Raw genomic sequence first — 17,476 nt, 5'->3', positions numbered from 1 at the left:
TTTGTAGGGAGCTGGGGAAGAGTGCTGACATCACAAACCCCATGGCAGAACTCCATAAAACTTCCTCTAAACACCTTTGTCATTTTCTTAAAGTTGATCTCCTGGAGGTAGCTGACCCAAGTCCTCTCTAAATCTTTCATTTTCGGCTCCCCCCCAACAGAAGTTTTTTTTCCCCCCAATGCCTTTGCCAAGTGACAACAATTTAGTTGTCTTTCAGTCCTCTGCATTCTCACATGCAGAAACCAGGGGGGATGAGGAGCTAGCTGATGTATTGGAAAAGGGGAGGAAAACTGTGGCTAACTGAATCACTAAGAGATGCAAAAGAAACCTAGGCAAGCTAAGAGGCATGATTAACTTTGGAAACTGCCTATAGCAGTCTTTTTGCCTCTGGCATCAAATAATACAGTATACTGAATCTGAAAAATAAGAAAAACCATCTTTTCTTCAAAGAGATGTTAAGATTACATGGAAGAGGTGGTTAGGGCAGTGCAAAAACATTAAATTTGTTATTTGTATATCATTTTAAAATTTTATAAAAAGCACATTATCTTATGTTCATTGTATTTATTTTTATAGTTACTTTTATAGCAAGTGATATTTTTGAATAAAATTTTAAGCAAATTAACAACAGTACAAAAACACTGAAGTTGTTACATAAAGGACTGATTCTACAGAATGTTGCCTTAAGTGATGGGTAATCTTAAAACTGTGCTAGCCACTGTGTGGTATGCCTTAGAAATATGAGTAATAATTCTTGTCCTTGAATATCTTACAACTGCCTTGAAAAGTTTCTGAAACACCTGATACAGAAAAGCCACACACGTGGTGCCTGGACAGCATATACTCTACTAGCACCAGATTGGAAGGGGAACGTTTTGCCATGTAGTGATTATAAAATATGAGTTGAATCAAAGAACCTTCAGTGATGCCAACCATATTTCAAGTAGTGTCTAAGATGCAGAATATGCAAAGAGTAAGGAAGTGTGGTCCTTGCTCTCAAGGATATCATAGTCTAATGGAGAAGGCAGACATATCCAAAAAGCACAATAAAAGGCTACGGGTGCTGAATAAGAGTCTGTTCACATACAATAGTACAATCACCAGGGCAAGAGGAGTCAGTGGAATAGACAGGGAAGGAGTGTCCCAAGATGTAGGAGGAAAACCAGATGAGCTGTCTCCTTGGAAGCATGGAAGTGCTCACCTATACTTGCCAATTCCATTCATCAGTGGTTCACATCAATGACTCTTTCAAAGCAATCCTGGATATCTTTGCTGTTCATCTGGAGAAACAAACCAACATACAATTAGCAGGCTCATACTAATTTAACAATTCTTCCAATTGATAAATTTACAAAAGGTTTATTATCTGTATCACTCACTTTGCATTTGGAAAGCCTTCACAGAATTATCTAATGCAGATGCAATGTGAGTCTGGATCAGCAGCTGAGGGAGTTACAGGTCAGTATATGTTACAAAACAAAGAAGTCAGGAAAGCAGTGATACCAGAAGTTTTGCAAAGGGGGAGTGGTCATCTAAGACATAAAAAAGTCCTAAATTCCATGTTCTGGACTCTAAGCTTATGGCAATTATTCAGGCTGGTTCCTATCCATCAAAAAGTTTGTTGTCTACTGGCCACACAGCCATGCAAATAGAGAAGTACAATAAATTGTGAGAACCATGACACACACAGAAGAGGGTACGTTGACCCAGGTGGTCAGAAAAGGCTTCTCGTAGAAGTTTATGCAGTAACTATTTTTATTATCTTCAATTTTATATTAAAAAACCCTGAGCATGAGATAGTTAGATAACTTGGCTGAAGTTACAGAATTAACAAAAACTGGAAGCAGTTTTCAACCCTAGGTCTGTTTGACTTCAAAGCCCAATGTAGTTTGATGTATCACATCAAACTCTCATAAAAATGTCAAGTTTTATTTCAGTCACCATAGTGACTTTTCCATTTCTCATAATGCTGTTTGCCCATAAAATCTGTTAAATACAGTGTAACAGTTTGTCAGGAGACAACTACCAGGAAAATACTGATGAAACTGTGGTAGTGCCTGGTGGCTTCCCCATATGGGACGCCTGGAAGTAAAAGCTCTGCCCCCCAAATATACATTATTTGTGTGTGTGTACATATACAGACACAATTTCTTGAAAAAAATTTATACTTTATAGACATAGCAATAATTATTTCTAGTGTTTCTATGTATCTACATTAATCTTTAATGTTTTCTCTCTATACATTAAAATAATAAAGTATTTGAGCAGCTGAAAATATATGCTGTTTATTAAACATGCAGAAAATAAATCTGATTCATTTCTGCAAACTTCAATTATCTATGGAGAGTACCCTTTCTCCGTTTTTACCAAGGGGAGGGCTGAAAAACCAAACAAACAACATATAAGTGACTTTTTAATACTCTTACAAGGAAAAAGAATCCCAACTGTACATCAATCTTTGGAGCACTGAGGTGGTAGAAATTTTCTGTATATGACCTCTGCTCACCTGTTTAGCCTGAAACACTTGGTCTTAAAGAGAAAAAACGAAATCTCCTTGGAGCTTTAAACTATTTTAGGCTAGGTTCCAGAGAATATTTCACAAAAACTACTTAAATGAACCTAACGGTCAATCCTTAAAAATAGCATGACAGGGCTTCCCTGGTGGCGCAGTGGTTGAGAGTCCGCCTGCCGATGCAGGGGACACAGGCTCTTGCCCCGGTCCGGGAAGATCCCACATGCTGCGGAGCAGCTGGGCCCGTGAGCCATGGCCGCTGAGCCTGCGCGTCTGGTGCCTGTGCTCCACAACGGGAGAGGCCACAAGAGTGAGAGGCCCACGTACCGCAAAAAAGAAAAAAAAAATAGCATGATATATGCTAAATGTTTCTGGCAAAAAACAACGACAAAAAAAAAAAAAACAACCAAAAAAACAAACCCACAACATATTTATAGGCTAAATTCTTTATAACAGGTTAATATGAATATTGTACATTTTTGCCTTTGTCAGATACTTAATTTAAGAACCAAATAAGATGATGCATTATTACCTCTAAGAATAACAAGTTATGGCTCCAAAGTATTTGTGACAGCATTTCAGGTGGAAGGGGTTTTTATCTGCAAAAATATCTGTAAAATAAGAACCCAGTATATCTGCTGTGTTAATGTTAATGTAGAATTTAAGAATCTTCTTGAATAACTAGGTTATTGGGGGAAAATACCTTTGGGTCTATTTGAGATTGAATGAATAGTAAAAGTCAGATTGTTTGGAATTAAAAATATGTACTCAAATATATATTCGATATATATCACTTTTGCAGAGAAAAACAGAAAAATACACAATAACCATAATTAATCAAATGATATAATACAGATAATAAAACTGTCATTGGTTTTAAAAACCCACTCATTTTTTAGTTTACTTTGATAGCCATTAGTACCGAAAATGTTTTGTGAACTGAAACTTGTACATTGTTTATCTGTGCTTGAAGGTGTAATACGATTTGTTTTCAAAAGAGCGGTACTGAATTTCTTTAGAAAGTGGAACAGAACCCACTTTTTAGAAGCAATCATATAAGCATGTTACCAATTTGTAGAATTAAAATGCAACCAAAGAGAGAAAAATATGAGTATTTTGAGGAACAAAATACATATAGCACACAAGGGGGCAGCACAAAAGAGTATGTGTTCTAAAATTCAATATAAAGTTCAAAAGCAGAACTTAAAAGATAGGAGGGGTAGTACTGATTAGGAAGAGGAATGCAATGGGCTTTTGAGTTACAGGTAATATTAATTTCTGGATCTGAACTCTGGTTACATGTATGTGCTCACTATATAAAGATTCATTAAGCTGTAAAGATTTGTCAACTGTTCTGTATGTATGCTGCACAACAGTAAGCTATGAATTAATTTAAGAAAGGTAACTTCCATTAAATCTTCAGCAGTAATTGTGTTTAAAAACAGGTTACTTTGAGGACTAACAAAATGTTTTAAACAACCATTATTTTCTACCTTATTTATTTACTAGAAGGATGTTTTAAAAATGCTTAAGCGTTATATAAGCAATGACCTTTCCACCCTGATGTCCTCTTCAGAAAGTAGATTTTCCCACTACCTAACTCCCGACATGGCTAGAGGAATAAAGGTAGTTCCAGAAGACAGACCTATGCACCTTAGATAGGATCCCTGATTTCAAACAAGTACTGATGCAAATGTAAGAGCTTTTAATTTGGTAGCTTTTAAGTCTGTCATGTGACACAAAACCTTTATCCTAAATCTTCACGAGAGATTGTTCAGGCGTCCTGACAGTTTGAGGATTCTGTAGCAGCTGAATATCAAGAAGGCTAACTCACTGAACTGGGATGTAATTACCATATAATATTCCATTCTTTTGGCTACTGGTATTCCGACAAGTTTAAGTGGACTATCATGAATTCAAATATGTGAACTAACTTTCTTTCAAAGACTAGTTTATAATGAGAGAACCATGTTGTTCTAGGGCACTGAGAAAGGAGCAATGGCAGTTGAAAGTTGAGCACGCTAAATCACACTCAGAATACAGTTTTCATAATATGTACATATCAGGATATGTACATAACAATACCTTCCCGAGAGGGTCTTTATTCTATAAAATAATATTTTGCTAAGCTACATTCAGGCTCAATGGAAAATGGCCATTTCAAGTAAGAAGTAAAAAACTACCAGTTGTGAAAATGTTCTGAAAATTGAATTATCAACATATGAATTAAGCAATTTCTGAAAAAGGCAAATTAGATCACATATCTGAAGATAAAATTATTGTTCAGTGTGGAAAGAGCACATGATGTAAAATTCCTTAAATAGTTCTTTGAAATTCAACACTGGTCTTCAAACCAATCCCCATCACAGAAGGGCTTGCTGACAAGAGCTAATGCTGTGAATGAGAAAACAACTTAAGAGAAAAAGTTAATGAAGTTGCCATACAACCAAGGTGATCAGATTTTAAAGGCCTTCACTACAAAAAACCCACAAGACTGGTACCAAAAGTGCACATACGCACACAGACACACGCAGACACACACGGACACACACACACGTGTGAACTGTAAAGAAAAAACAAAACCACAACACGTATACACGTGTACACACACACACCCGCCCCCCAAAGACTGGGTCAGCAGTTAAGGCACCTTTATAAAAAACAAACAAACAAACAAACAAACCAAAAAATCCCATGTGGCTTTGGCTTTCCGAAATGTGTTACAGTGCTACCAAGAAGCGATTCTGAAAGCATCTGAAAACGTGCAAAATGTCTGAAAACAGTGCCTGGCAACTGAGACAGTTTGCAAGCGTGATTCAGAGGTCTGCCAAGGAAACAAAAGAAGCCTCCCTCCTCCCGGTGAGACCTCACACGGCACCAGGGGCGCTCCGGGCACTATTTACTGTCAGGTAGGTGGAAAGCAAGAGTCTGTGCAGGAGCGGTACATACTAGGGATCGCTCTCTGGCGGGGACGGGGCCATGGAGTTTCCACTGGTTGGGGAACCGCCCAGCTTTAGTTTTTGCAGATATTCGGCATGCACGGGCTTGTGGCACTGGAGAACCTTGATCGCATCTTCGACTTTGAACCACTCTCGCTTCCTCCCAATGCTAACCGAATCTTCCCAATCCTCCAGAATCTCAGTGACAGTCAGTACATACACGTACGTTCTGTGCTTGCGATCTTGGTTCTGCTCGAAAATGCCCAGGAGCCGGCCCAACTTCCCCTTGACTCCCGCCTCTTCGTACACCTCGCGGACTGCAGCACCGCCCGGCTCCTCCTCGGGCTCCATGCCCCCGCCCGGCACGATCCAGCGGTCCGGGTACCGACTGCTACTCACTAACAGCACCTCGTCTTCGCGCTCGCTCCGGAAGCACAGGCACGCCGCCCGCTTCTTGAACCCCTCCGGGTCGTAGGTCCGCGTCTGGTTCGGCTTGCACTTCATCCTCGAGGCCGCTCGCCGCTGCTCGGGTCCCCGCTGCCGCCGCCACCGGGACGAGGGACTCCGAGGTGCTGCCGAGAGAAAGGGCCGCGGCGAGGGGCGGCGAGAGAGACGCGCCTCAGCCCGCGAGCCCCGGGCGCTCGGGGAAGATGAGGCGGGGGCGGGGACGGAGGCGGGGGCGCGCGAGGTACGTCAGTCGGTCCGTCCCCCCGCGCGGCCGGGGGGTCCCGGGCGCAGACGCCTGAGTGGAGGAGGCGCCACCGCCCCCGCCCCCATCCCCGCCTCCGCCCCGGAGCCCGCCACTCTGCGCGGAGCCCACCCGCGTCTCCGGTGCGCGTCCGCGTCCCTCCCTCCTCAGCCGACGGGGCCGGGGTTGAGCGAGGTGAGGCGCATTCGCGGGCGCGTCCGCGTCCCCGGGCACGTGCGCGTTCCCGTCGGAGGGCGGGGGGCGGGGGTCTCGTGGCTCCCGCGGCGCGCGGCGCCTGGGGCGCACTGCGCAGGCGCCCCGCACCTCCGGGCTGGGAATCTGCAGCCCCCGGGGTGAAATGCACCGCCTTGTGACCTGGGCCAAGCTTGCTTCCACGTGTGCCTTCGAGCCAGACGTGGCTGTGGCGCGGCCGGACGTTTCTCCTCACCCTCCCCACCAGGTTGCAGGAAACACACACGCAATCGTTTTACACACAGGACGGACGGTCAAGTGCGTGTGGTCCTCGTCATCACCCATAAGGTAGAGTGCCGGCTTACTTACAGGAAGGCCCCGGTTTTGTCAAGACGATCCTCGGTATTCTTGACAAAACAGTACCTAATCTTTGCTGAGTCATATCATGCAGTTTTGTTTCTTCAGCAGGTTCTTCACCTTGCCAGGCATCTTGGCACAGCCCATAAGTGAACACCTTTCTTGAACCCCTATTGACATCTTACCCAACCTCTGGTCCTCGGTTTGCTCAGCAGTAAACTCCTCACCTACTTGGTTCAGACCTTTGCACTTTGGGTCATGTTCACCCAACAGCTGGAGAACCACCCAAAGCAGTGTTTTATTAAATCCCAGGAATCTCTCCCCTCCACACACTCCACCCTTGTCTCTCTTTCTCATTGAGAAGTACTGGTTGAGGCTTTGGGAAACATGCCTCTGGCAATCCCTTCATATTTTGCATGTTGATTTTTAGAAGCCTCCTGGCCAGGGACTCCAGCAAGGCCACTTGGTGCTCTCTCCCCTCTGTCTGGTCATCCTGTCCCCTTGGCCAAGAAGTGGCCCTCCCACAGCCCCAGATGTAACAGCCTAAAGCCTTCCCCCTCCTTCGTATTTTTTCTTATTGTTTCCCTGCTCTCACAGTAACCTGTGGAGAAGACCTCTGATATCCCCTCCCTTTTGCCTTATTGCAACCTAGGCATCTTTGTCTCTCTCTTACCCACAGACCGTCTGCTGGCATCAGGCAAGCAGGGTCACAACACCTCACTTTTCCAGTGAAATAATCCATTCATCAAGGAGAAATTGAATCGGAAAGGTATGTGGAAAATGGTTACGAAACATACAGTCCGGTTTTTAAATAACAAGTTAGTTCAGCTTGCCAGTTCAGCTTGTTCCACGCCGTGTGTATCCAAATAGCTCATAAAATTGATTCTGTTCCTGGTGGCAAGACTACCCTCAATATCTAGAAGTATAATAAGACAAAAATATATGGGCATAATATAATAAAACTGTATGAAGAAAATGGTAAAATGGAGAAATGAAGAGAATGACCTCAACCAATAGCGATACTAGTGCTAATGACCACATTTTACCGATATATGGATGATCAAGGAACATTTGGAGGAAGGCAACATACCGTGATTAAAAACAAACTAGGAGGACTTCCCTGGTGGCCCAGTGGTTAAGACTCTGCGCTTCAATGCAGGGGGCACGGGTTGGATCCCTGGCTGGGGAACTGCCTCACGCCGCGAGGTGTGGACAAAACAAACAAACAAACAAAACACAACAAAAAAAACCCCAAAACACTAGGAAAATAGATTTCAGCACAGGCTGTATACCTCAGTGTGCCCATACTCACAAATAAATGATGTTAAACAACTAGAAACAAAATCCATTATAGTCAGGATCTAGGCAAATATACCAATTATCACCCATATTATTACATATCATTTTAGATTTTCTTTCCCGTGCAATGAGATTGTAAAGAGAAAAAAGCCTACCATTTTGATAAATAAGACAAAATTGTCATTCTTAGCAGATGGTAGGAATATATTCTTGGGAAACACCTAAGAAACGATGTAAAAATAAATTTCTTTAGGGCTTCCCTGGTGGCGCAGTGGTTGGGAATCCGCCTGCCGATGCAGGGGACACGGGTTCGTGACCCGGTCCGGGAGGATCCCACATGCCGCGGAGCGGCTGGGCCCGTGGGCCATGGCCGCTGAGACTGCGCGTCCGGAGCCTGTGCTCCGCAGCGGGAGGGGCCACAATGGTGAGAGGCCCGTGTACGGCAAAAATAAATAAATAAAAATAAATAAAAAATAAATTTCTTTAAATGGTAGACGTTAATAAACATTAACATTTAAAATCCCAAGAGCTTTCATGTATGCCAGCAATAACCCTGTAGAAAATATAATGTGGAAACGATGACATCACAGTAGCAATATCAACCACTACAAAGTAAACGAAATACCGAGGGATCCTAAAAAATATGGTTAGGGCATTGTAGTAGAAAATGATAAAACTTGTACTCAACTCTAAAAGATATTTGAATTAATCAAGAGGAACTTTAGCAAAGCTGGGAGATTGGACTGGTGTCTGCAGGGAGGTGTGGACCAAACAGGCCCCAGCCACATCACCAGTCTGCTTCACAGTTACCAGGTAGTATGTCCTTGTCTCACCAGAGGTGCCGTTTTATAGTCTGCTGCATCACTCCCACATCAGATTATACCTATGCAATATGTCTGTGCTGGGGGTGGGGCATATTTATTGGAAGGGGGAGGAGAAGCAACATTATAATATGGAAGGAGATAGAGACTGAATTCCTACTGGCAAAGTCATAACATGTTCCTGGATAAAGAGATCCACAGGTTGTAGGTTTAGTGCAATGCCAAGGAAGTTTCCAAATTAGTTTTTTTCCAAATTTCATAAAATAATTTTATTTTCCACCTGTTAAAACAATAGGGCAAGACAGTTTTAACTTTTTCTAAAGAAGAGTAGAAATCTTTTTTGGGAGACTAGCACTCTGCTGTCTGGTTTATCTATAGTTCATTGTTTCTCCACTGATGAACAGGGTTGTTTCATGAGCCACTGTGGTAGCAGACTGTTACAGCAACAGCTGTGATACGTGCATGCCTCCCACATTGTCCTTGGCCTTGGCACGGAGCTTGCTTTGTGCCATGGGACCATAGCAAGTGTGAAGCAAGCAGAGAATTGAAAAGTGCCTGTGCACTGGGGTTTGCCCTCTCTTGCTGCTCTTGAAACAAGATGACAACAATGTGAAGAAGCCTGGGCTAGGTGAATGATGAGAGATCCACAGTCCATGCATCGCCTTCACCCCACCTTACAGTGGATCCTTTGCCAGAAATGTAGGTGAGACCATCCTAGACCATACAGCCCGCAGCAGAGCCAGTTAGCCGATAGAGCACTGACCACGGATGCATAAGTAAGCCCTCTGAGAAGAGCAGAAGGACCAGTCACCCGAGCCCAGCTGAAGTCGTTGGGCTGCAGAATTATGAGCAAAAGAATCAGTTGTTGTTTAAAGCCACTAAAATTTGGGGTGGTTTCTTATACATCAAGAGCTAGCTGACACCACCATTAACTGCCATCCATCAAAATCCAACCAAAAATAAAGCAAGTATGTTTCCCAGTAGAAATTCCACCTCTTCTTGAAGAGGTTGCCATTGAACTTTCCCTGGAGTCAGAAGGAGAGGGATGAAGTTAAGACATGTAATATTTGTACGTGTCAGTCTTTGTGCCAGACCCTGTGTTGAGCCCTGTATCCTGTTTAACTGACAGCCCATTAAATCCTAAGGAGACAGTTATTATTTCCGTTTCATAGAAGAGAAGGCTTAGAGTGGAGTTAGTATTTGAATTCAAGTCTTCATGTCTCTATAGCTGTGCTCTCACAAAGTCACCATGTCTTGTCAAAAGGATTCTTTTTATCAAGAGCTACGGTTTGTTGTGGCATTTAAAAAAATTTATTTTATTGAAGTGTAGTTGATTTACAACGTTGTATTCATTTCTACTGTATAGCAAAGTGATTCAGTTATACATATGTATACATTCTTTTTCATGTTCTTTTCCATTATGGTTTATCACAGGATATTGAGTATAGATCCCTGCGCTGTACAGTAGAACCTTGCTGTTTATCCATTCTATATATAATACTTTGCATCTGCTAATCCCAAACTCCCAATCCATCCCTCTCCCAGCCTCCTCCCCCTTGGCAACCACGAGGCTGCTCTCTATGTCTGTGAGTCCTTTTCTGTTTCGTAGATAAGTTCATTCGCGTCATATTTTAGATTTCACATATAAGTGATATCACATGGTATTTGCCTTTCTCTATCTGACTTCCTTCACTTAGTATGATAATCTCTAGGCCCATCCATGTTGCGGCAAGTGGCATTATTGCATTCTCTTTTGTGGCTGAGTAGTGTTCCATTGTATATAGGAACCACATCATCTTTATGCATTCCTCTGTCGATGGACATTTAGGTTGTTTCCATGTCTTGGCTGTTGTGAAGAGTGCTGCAGTGAACACTGGGGTGCATGTATCTTTTCAAGTTATGTTTTTCTCCAGATATATGCCTGGGAGTGGGATTGCAGGATCATATGGCAACTCTGTTTTTAGTTTTTTTGAGGAACCTCCATACCGTTTTCCACAGTGGCTCCACCAGTTTACATTCTGTTGTGGCATTTTTGGATGACGTTCAGAGTTGACTTCTTAGGTAAGGTGTTCATTTGCTAAGGGTCACTGAGTTCAAAGGAAGCTATTTCCGCTCTGGATGTTCTTCTCCTGAGAAATATAGTGAAAAGCCCACCTGAGGGCCCATCTCACTCCCACCAATGAAGGATGTCACCTTGACACGTTACTTAACAACTTGAAGTTCAATTTCCCCTGCAAGCATAAAATGGAATTAGTGTTACAGAGAAGAAGGCGTTCTATTTTGTCATCATCCTGGGCATTGATTTTGATTTGTCGAGGGTCCGCTTTATGCATGTAATATTTATTTACCAGCAAAATTGAAAAATGAGTATCAAAATCTCCTTTCAACAGATTAAGAGACAGGCTGAGATGGGTTTAAGGAGGTGAGGCAGCAAGTGATGGAGCTGAGTCACACGCTGGTCTGCCTGACACCAAAGGTAATCTTCCCTTCACTATGACAGATTTCGCACGTGTTGAGAGTTGCTGAGATACACACACAGTGCATGTCATTCCTTGTGGCGCAGACTTCCTCCGCTCTCATTTTTTTCTGCCTGGGAGATCTGGGCAGCCAGGAGAACACAGCTTCTATGTAATGTTCTAAAACTGAGAGGATCTGCTCTGAGCGCAACTAGTCTGGGATACATATTTCCACATGTTTTCTGATTTAGGAAAGAGCAGGCAGATTGGAAAGTGACAGCAACATTAGAAGCATGGTCCTGGGAAGTTGGGTGCCTTTCTTGGTGAGATGGGCATGGAACCTAGAGCTGCCTCTTTTGTGATTAATTTTAAGTGGAATGCAATTCTAAGAGGGAGGACCTCTCCAGAACAGCTGTCACCGCAGATGGAGAACGTTACAGACCTTCTGAGAGCCTTGTGGTCTTCACAGCTGCACCCAGCTTTCAGGAGAGTGACCACACATACCTGAGAGGATTTCTAGACGTACTAAAGGGAAGCAGAGTCGGGAAATGTGATTTTAGTAGTAGTCAGTGAGTGGGAAAAAAATTGGTGTTTTGTAAACCAAATGCCCTAGAACTTAAGTCTGGCTCTCTCAGTAGCTGTGCAGCCTTAAGCAAGTGAATATCTTGGACCTTGATAGTTCTCATCTGTAAAATGGGGATAGTAAAAGTACCTAACTCATTAACTTCAACCCTCCCCCAAAGGCTTTCCTGACCATGTGTACTCACCCACCCCTTACACTGCGATTAAATGACCCTCCTCCATTTTACCGGGCTCCCTTGACTTTAATTCTGTCATGGCTCTAATCAAGGATCGAGCGCTGTGATGATCTGTCTGTATGTTTGTAAGAAATTGAAAGGCTAGGGTCCAGCCTGATACATACCTGTTCCCCCTGAGTCAGCACAGTGACCTGAGCTCGGCATCCAGCAGGGATTCAAAATACATTGATTGACTGAAAGAGTGTGACAGAGCCTACATGGATCATAAAGGATGGTTCTCATTGTACCTAATAATTGTTTATTACAAATATAAAATGAAAGACGAGTGAAGAGAGGCAACTCCACACATAGCTTTTCACGTGTGTGAAAAGGGAGGCTTCATCATGTTCCTTGGATAATCTGTTTTTCCTTGAAACACAGCAAGGGCTTCAGAGTGGGGCTACAGTAGGTAGTTCAGTAGAAACTTCTCAAATACAAAGGGATTGGAACAAAAAAATACCTCCCCATTTTTTTTTCTTTGCTTAATGGATGAACCATGGGGATGAATACAGGACTTGTAAGTTTGTGATTTTGTGAGTAACGGCACACGTGTGCACAGTCACGGGCGTGAGCCCAACGGTCAATGGAGGTCAAGTCCAGGTGAGTGTTTCCACTCTCTCGCAAAGAGGCAGCACTCCTTGATTTCTCCTGCTTCTTTGATCACTCCCTCTGGTCCCCTGACTGCTGTATCCCTGCTCTTCACTGATACTGTCCTCTGTACAGACCTCTAATTCAGCAACTAAACCCTTCCTAGCGCTGTTCCGTTCATGGCTCAGAGTCAAATGCGAAACCCTCAGAAAGGTGTACGAGGCCCTACAAGATCTGGCCCCATTTCCTCTCTGACTTTACCCCACCAGCCTCCCTTCAGTCACTCAGGTCCAGGACTCTGCAGTTTCTGGATCTTGTCAGCCAGGCTCCCTCCTCAGGGTCTTTGCTCTAGCTCTTCCCTTTGCCCGGATGCTCCTCACCCACATCTGCCTGGCTGACTTCCTCATTTCCCTGGAGGCCTTGCTCAGTTCTCGCCTTCTCAGTGAGGGCTAACCAGGCCACAGAACAGCATATTGCCAAGTGCACCCGTCTTTCCCACCCTCCACCCTATCCCTGATCCCCTTTGCCTTGGCCTAAATTGTCCTTTTGTTATAACACTTATCAACTAACAGACTCTGTTATTTACTTCTTTGTTATGTTTGTTGCTTATCTCTGTCCTCCCCCAGAGCTCCCAGCTGTGAGGTCCTTGGTCTTAGGGATCTTTGTCTCTTGCTCACTGGTCAATCTCCAGCAGCCCAAAACTTTGCTGAGCACACATTGTAGTCATGCAGAGGATATCTGTTGATGTAATGAGTGTGTCTGCCTCCCTTGGTACATTGTGATACCCTTGAGGGCAAGGGCCATGTTTCATTGGTCTTTGTCAGTCCATGATCCAGGACACTTTCTGATACAACTGGGAAGGCACTACGGAATATTCATTGAATTAATCAATCCGTTAATTAATTAATTTGTGAAAGCGATACTAACAGGGAAAACATTCTGTTTACAAACTGCAGTTATTCCAGTAGGTGCCATCTGTGTGAGCACCATGTCTGTATCAGCTGCCATGCAAACTCTGCTGGTCGGCGCGGCCAGATGTCTGACTCATTTTCCGTGGATCCCTCCTAGGCTCCAGCCCTGTGCTTACTACACAGCATGACTTAGGGTGGCGTTTCCAGACCTCAGGCCTTCGTCACCTAAATAGACTTTGCTTTATCTGCGCAGAACATGTACTAATTTACATAATATATTTTCTTCAAATAAAAGTGTATCTTTGAGAATAAAAGGTAATCATACAGTTAAACGTGGTGAACGCAAAAGAATGTAATGAGCTAGTTGAAATGAAAGTTGAGATTAATGTGAAGTAATAGTACATGCAGCGATGGGCACCAAGCTAGGCTCTTCATTGATCTTCTGTAGTTGAATCCTAGGACTACAGGATTTGTAGTTGAATTCCTTCAGAGGAAATATTGTCATTCCCACTTCGTAAGGGAGACTGTTGAGATGACGGACATTCTGTAAGTTGCCCACGATCTGGCAGTAGATAGCCCAAATGAGAGGGAAACTCGGGGCTCACCGATGATAACACCCCAGAAAGAGTGCAGCATAGGCAGACCCCCGCTTAATTTGCTCCCAGCAGTCCTGTCCGGTTCCCTTCCTTTTTTCACTGATCCAGCTCTCCAAAGCTTTCATCCCATCTCCTAACACTTGCAGAAGCTCTTCATCCCAGAGGTCTCGCCCCAGCTGCTTTGGCCAAATGTTGGTATATTCAACACTGATTCCTGCTGCGGCAGATGGAAGGTGACTATTCTGAGTCCTTGTGAAGGAACAAAGTAATTGTTGTTTACACTCCTTCATGACTTTTGATGATTGTGGATCCTGGGGAGGGTCCTTTGTTGCAGAGCTAGTTTCCTTGTGTGAGAATCCTGTTCTTGGCAGGATGCCCTTTTCTTCCACAAAGACATCCAACTGGCCCAGGAGGGAAGATCAGGAGTTTACTGATCAATGCTGCTGTGCACCCACAGGCCCAGGCACCGTGAGACCAGTTCCCTCAGAAGCAATACTACAGATTTCTCAGGGTTACCAAGCTGTTCTGCACATTTCGCAGGCTCCTTTGATGAAGACCACAAGCGAGGTATAGAATCAAAATTGGGATCAGGAAAACGGCCACATTCTCCCGGTACCCCCAGTAAAATCCACCTGTGCTGGGAAGGTGCACCATTAGTGAGCAGCATGGTAGGGTGGCTCTGACCAGGGGTTCTGAGCCGGGCATCATCCTCTGGAATTCGAGATTAGTAGGAAAACGGCTTTTCCTTTACTCTTTTCCCCCCATCTTCTCCTCGGGTGTTTATTATTTCAGGGCACATTGGAAAATCGGTGGTTTTCTTAGCAGTTTTCCCCAAATACGAGATCTCCTAGGAGAGGACACCAATTAGACTCTTAGTTTCTGAGCTTCGCTTTAACTTTGATCAGATAGCTTTTAGTACCAGCCTACGTCTCAAAGGAGGTATCCTTGATTTGTTGCTTCGGATGAACTTTCTGCTGTGTGTAATTCCCAAAATTCTTGTAAAGGAATCCTGTTTTTCTGTTGTTGCTTTTTCCTAACTACATATCAGAAGAGATGATAAAATCTCTTTGAGGGCCTACCATGTGTCAGGTATTTACATATCTCACTGACAATTTTCATAAAATCCCTGTGGCGTAAGTACCATTATTCCAGTTTCACAAATGAGGAAACCAAGGCCCAGGAGGGTAGATACCTTGCTCATCACAGAGCTAGGAAGTGGCAGAGCTGGGATTTAGGAGAACTGCTGTCACAATCCATTGTCTGCATATCTCCACATTTTTTTAAAGTTTTTGAAAAAAATTCCTGTGTTCTTGAGAGTCACCAATGTAAATTTTAAAATTCCACACCGTTGCTATGTCATCATTCTATTTATTTTTCGAGTTTTTCTCATGACAAATAGTACCTTCCTTTACAGAAAACATTAAGCTTATAACATTAGAGTTGGGGGTGGCAGACATGGAAAGGCTTACACATGGCTAAGTTCTGGGAATTGTTGCTTTTAGCCATATTGTGGGCTAAAGACCGTGCCACGTGCTGTGTAGAGGCACATGGACAAATGAACCAGATCTCGTCCTCCAACACCTCCTAGGTTCTAGAAGAGTTTGCATGATACTCAAAGACCACACACATGCTACCTATATAGAATGCATCTACTGTCCTACTCCCAGATTGCAAGTGGATGCTTTTGCTGTCAGAGTTTCAGTATGAAAGAAATGCCTTCAGCAAACCTTCAGCAATGCCTACCATGTTTCATGCAGTGTACGTCATACAGGATAAGCAAAGAGCAAAGAAAATATGGTACCAGCCCTTAAGGATCTCACAGGAAAACAAACATAAAAAAGAATGTAATTTCTGAATTAGAAGTATCCACGGAGTACATTTACAGTGCAAGAGAGGAAAAGAGGAAGAGGAGACACAGACTGGGGTGATAAAAAAAAAATAGAGGCAGTAGGATCAGGAGTCAGATCAGGGGAACTGAGACCTTGTGACTGTGAACATGAAGGCCTCTATCTGAAAATTCGACTGTTTGGGGGCTCATGGATGTGATTCCTTAATCCCGAATATTTGTGATTTTCAGCAAAACAAATAATCAAATTACCAGTCTTATATTCACTAATTAATTTCTGCAGTTAAATTTCTTTAAATGATTTTTATGCTTCAGTCACTTTTCACTTGCAAAGCCTAGGGGCTTTAAAAAGGCTCCCACCGGGCTTCCCTGGTGGCACAGTGGTTGAGAGTCCGCCTGCCGATGCAGGGGACACGGGTTCGTGCCCCGGTCTGGGAAGATCCCACATGCCGCGGAGCGGCTGGGCCCGTGAGCCATGGCCGCTGAGCCTGCGCGTCCGGAGCCTGTGCTCCGCAACTGGAGAGGCCACAACAGTGAGAGGCCCGCGTAATGCAAAAAAAAAAAAAAAAAAAAAAAAAGGCTCCCACCGTGAGGATATTTCAGAAACTGAGAGATTGTTAGAAAGGCCAACACTGATCACGAAGCCAGGAAGTCAGCAGTGCACTGGTACTAGAAGCTGCTGAATACAGGGAGCTGGTGTAAAAGTCAGAAAATGCGTATGTTCCACGTGCCGTGGTAGGCTCTGGGGTTAGAGGGATCAGGCAAGCTGATCCAGCTGTCTTCATACAGAAAATCACGCAGGCAGATCTTAAACCCAGTGGTCTGTAAAGATGTGTCAGGATTATCGAGGAGGCGTCTCACCTGCGCACACACGCGCGCACACACATACACACACTCACACACAGTTAATAACTTAGAATTCTGAAACACAGCTAGGATCACAGAGTGTTGGAGCCAGTCTGTCTACCTCTAAAGCCTCAAAGAATGTCTATGGCACCAAACCCTTTTTCATAAAACTTTATTTCCATTTAATTCAGAGCCACTACCTGCAGTTCCCCTGACTGTGCTTGCCTGCTGTTGCCCTGTAGGGAGCCTGGGAACTGAGTGTTCTGCTTTATCTGAAGTGCAGGGACTGAGTGGGCAGCTCCAGTGTCCAAGCCCTTCACACTGAGTATGGCCCTATCTTACCAGGACGTGCCCTCATGTTGCTGTCACACTGCAGGCTGTCTGTTCTTGCCTCTGTATTGCAGTTAATCTTCCACTACACTAGCGTTAGAATTCTCTGCCCTGCGACTTTGGTGGCGCTTATTTTAATTTGCACCTTAGAGGTTCATGTGGTTATGGCTGGGCCAGAAGTGATTCCTCACCCTCCCCAGTAGGTTGGATACTACAGAGAATTACCTTACGCACAACAGATTCAATATGCTAATGACCTGAATACCGGTGTGTCAGCTTTCTAGTGCTGCGTAACAAA

General features: G+C 43.9%; 1 protein-coding gene and 1 long non-coding RNA gene across 2 annotated transcripts in view; one reads left to right on the top strand and one right to left on the bottom strand.

Annotated features, from left to right (window-relative positions):
• Positions 1–567: 567 nt before the first annotated feature.
• On the bottom strand, positions 568–6,014 carry NUDT11 (nudix hydrolase 11). The gene is made up of 2 exons (XM_060137783.1): positions 5,462–6,014; positions 568–1,280 (listed from the first exon to the last, which is right to left on the bottom strand). Coding segments are annotated over exons 1-2 (495 nt in total). The 5' UTR covers positions 5,956–6,014; the 3' UTR covers positions 568–1,279.
• A 605-nt stretch (positions 6,015–6,619) lies between these two features.
• The window catches only part of LOC132513938 (uncharacterized), a 49,819-nt gene continuing 38,962 nt past the window's right edge, over positions 6,620–17,476 (top strand). Inside the window, exons 1-2 of the long non-coding RNA XR_009538589.1 lie at positions 6,620–6,679; positions 7,368–7,457. This is a non-coding gene — a long non-coding RNA (uncharacterized LOC132513938). The remainder of the gene's footprint in view (positions 6,680–7,367; positions 7,458–17,476) is intronic.

This window comes from Lagenorhynchus albirostris, chromosome X, assembly GCF_949774975.1.
Source record: "Lagenorhynchus albirostris chromosome X, mLagAlb1.1, whole genome shotgun sequence".
In the NCBI taxonomy this organism is placed as follows: Eukaryota; Metazoa; Chordata; class Mammalia; order Artiodactyla; family Delphinidae; genus Lagenorhynchus; species Lagenorhynchus albirostris.
This window is presented reverse-complemented; position numbering and strand designations above follow the sequence as displayed.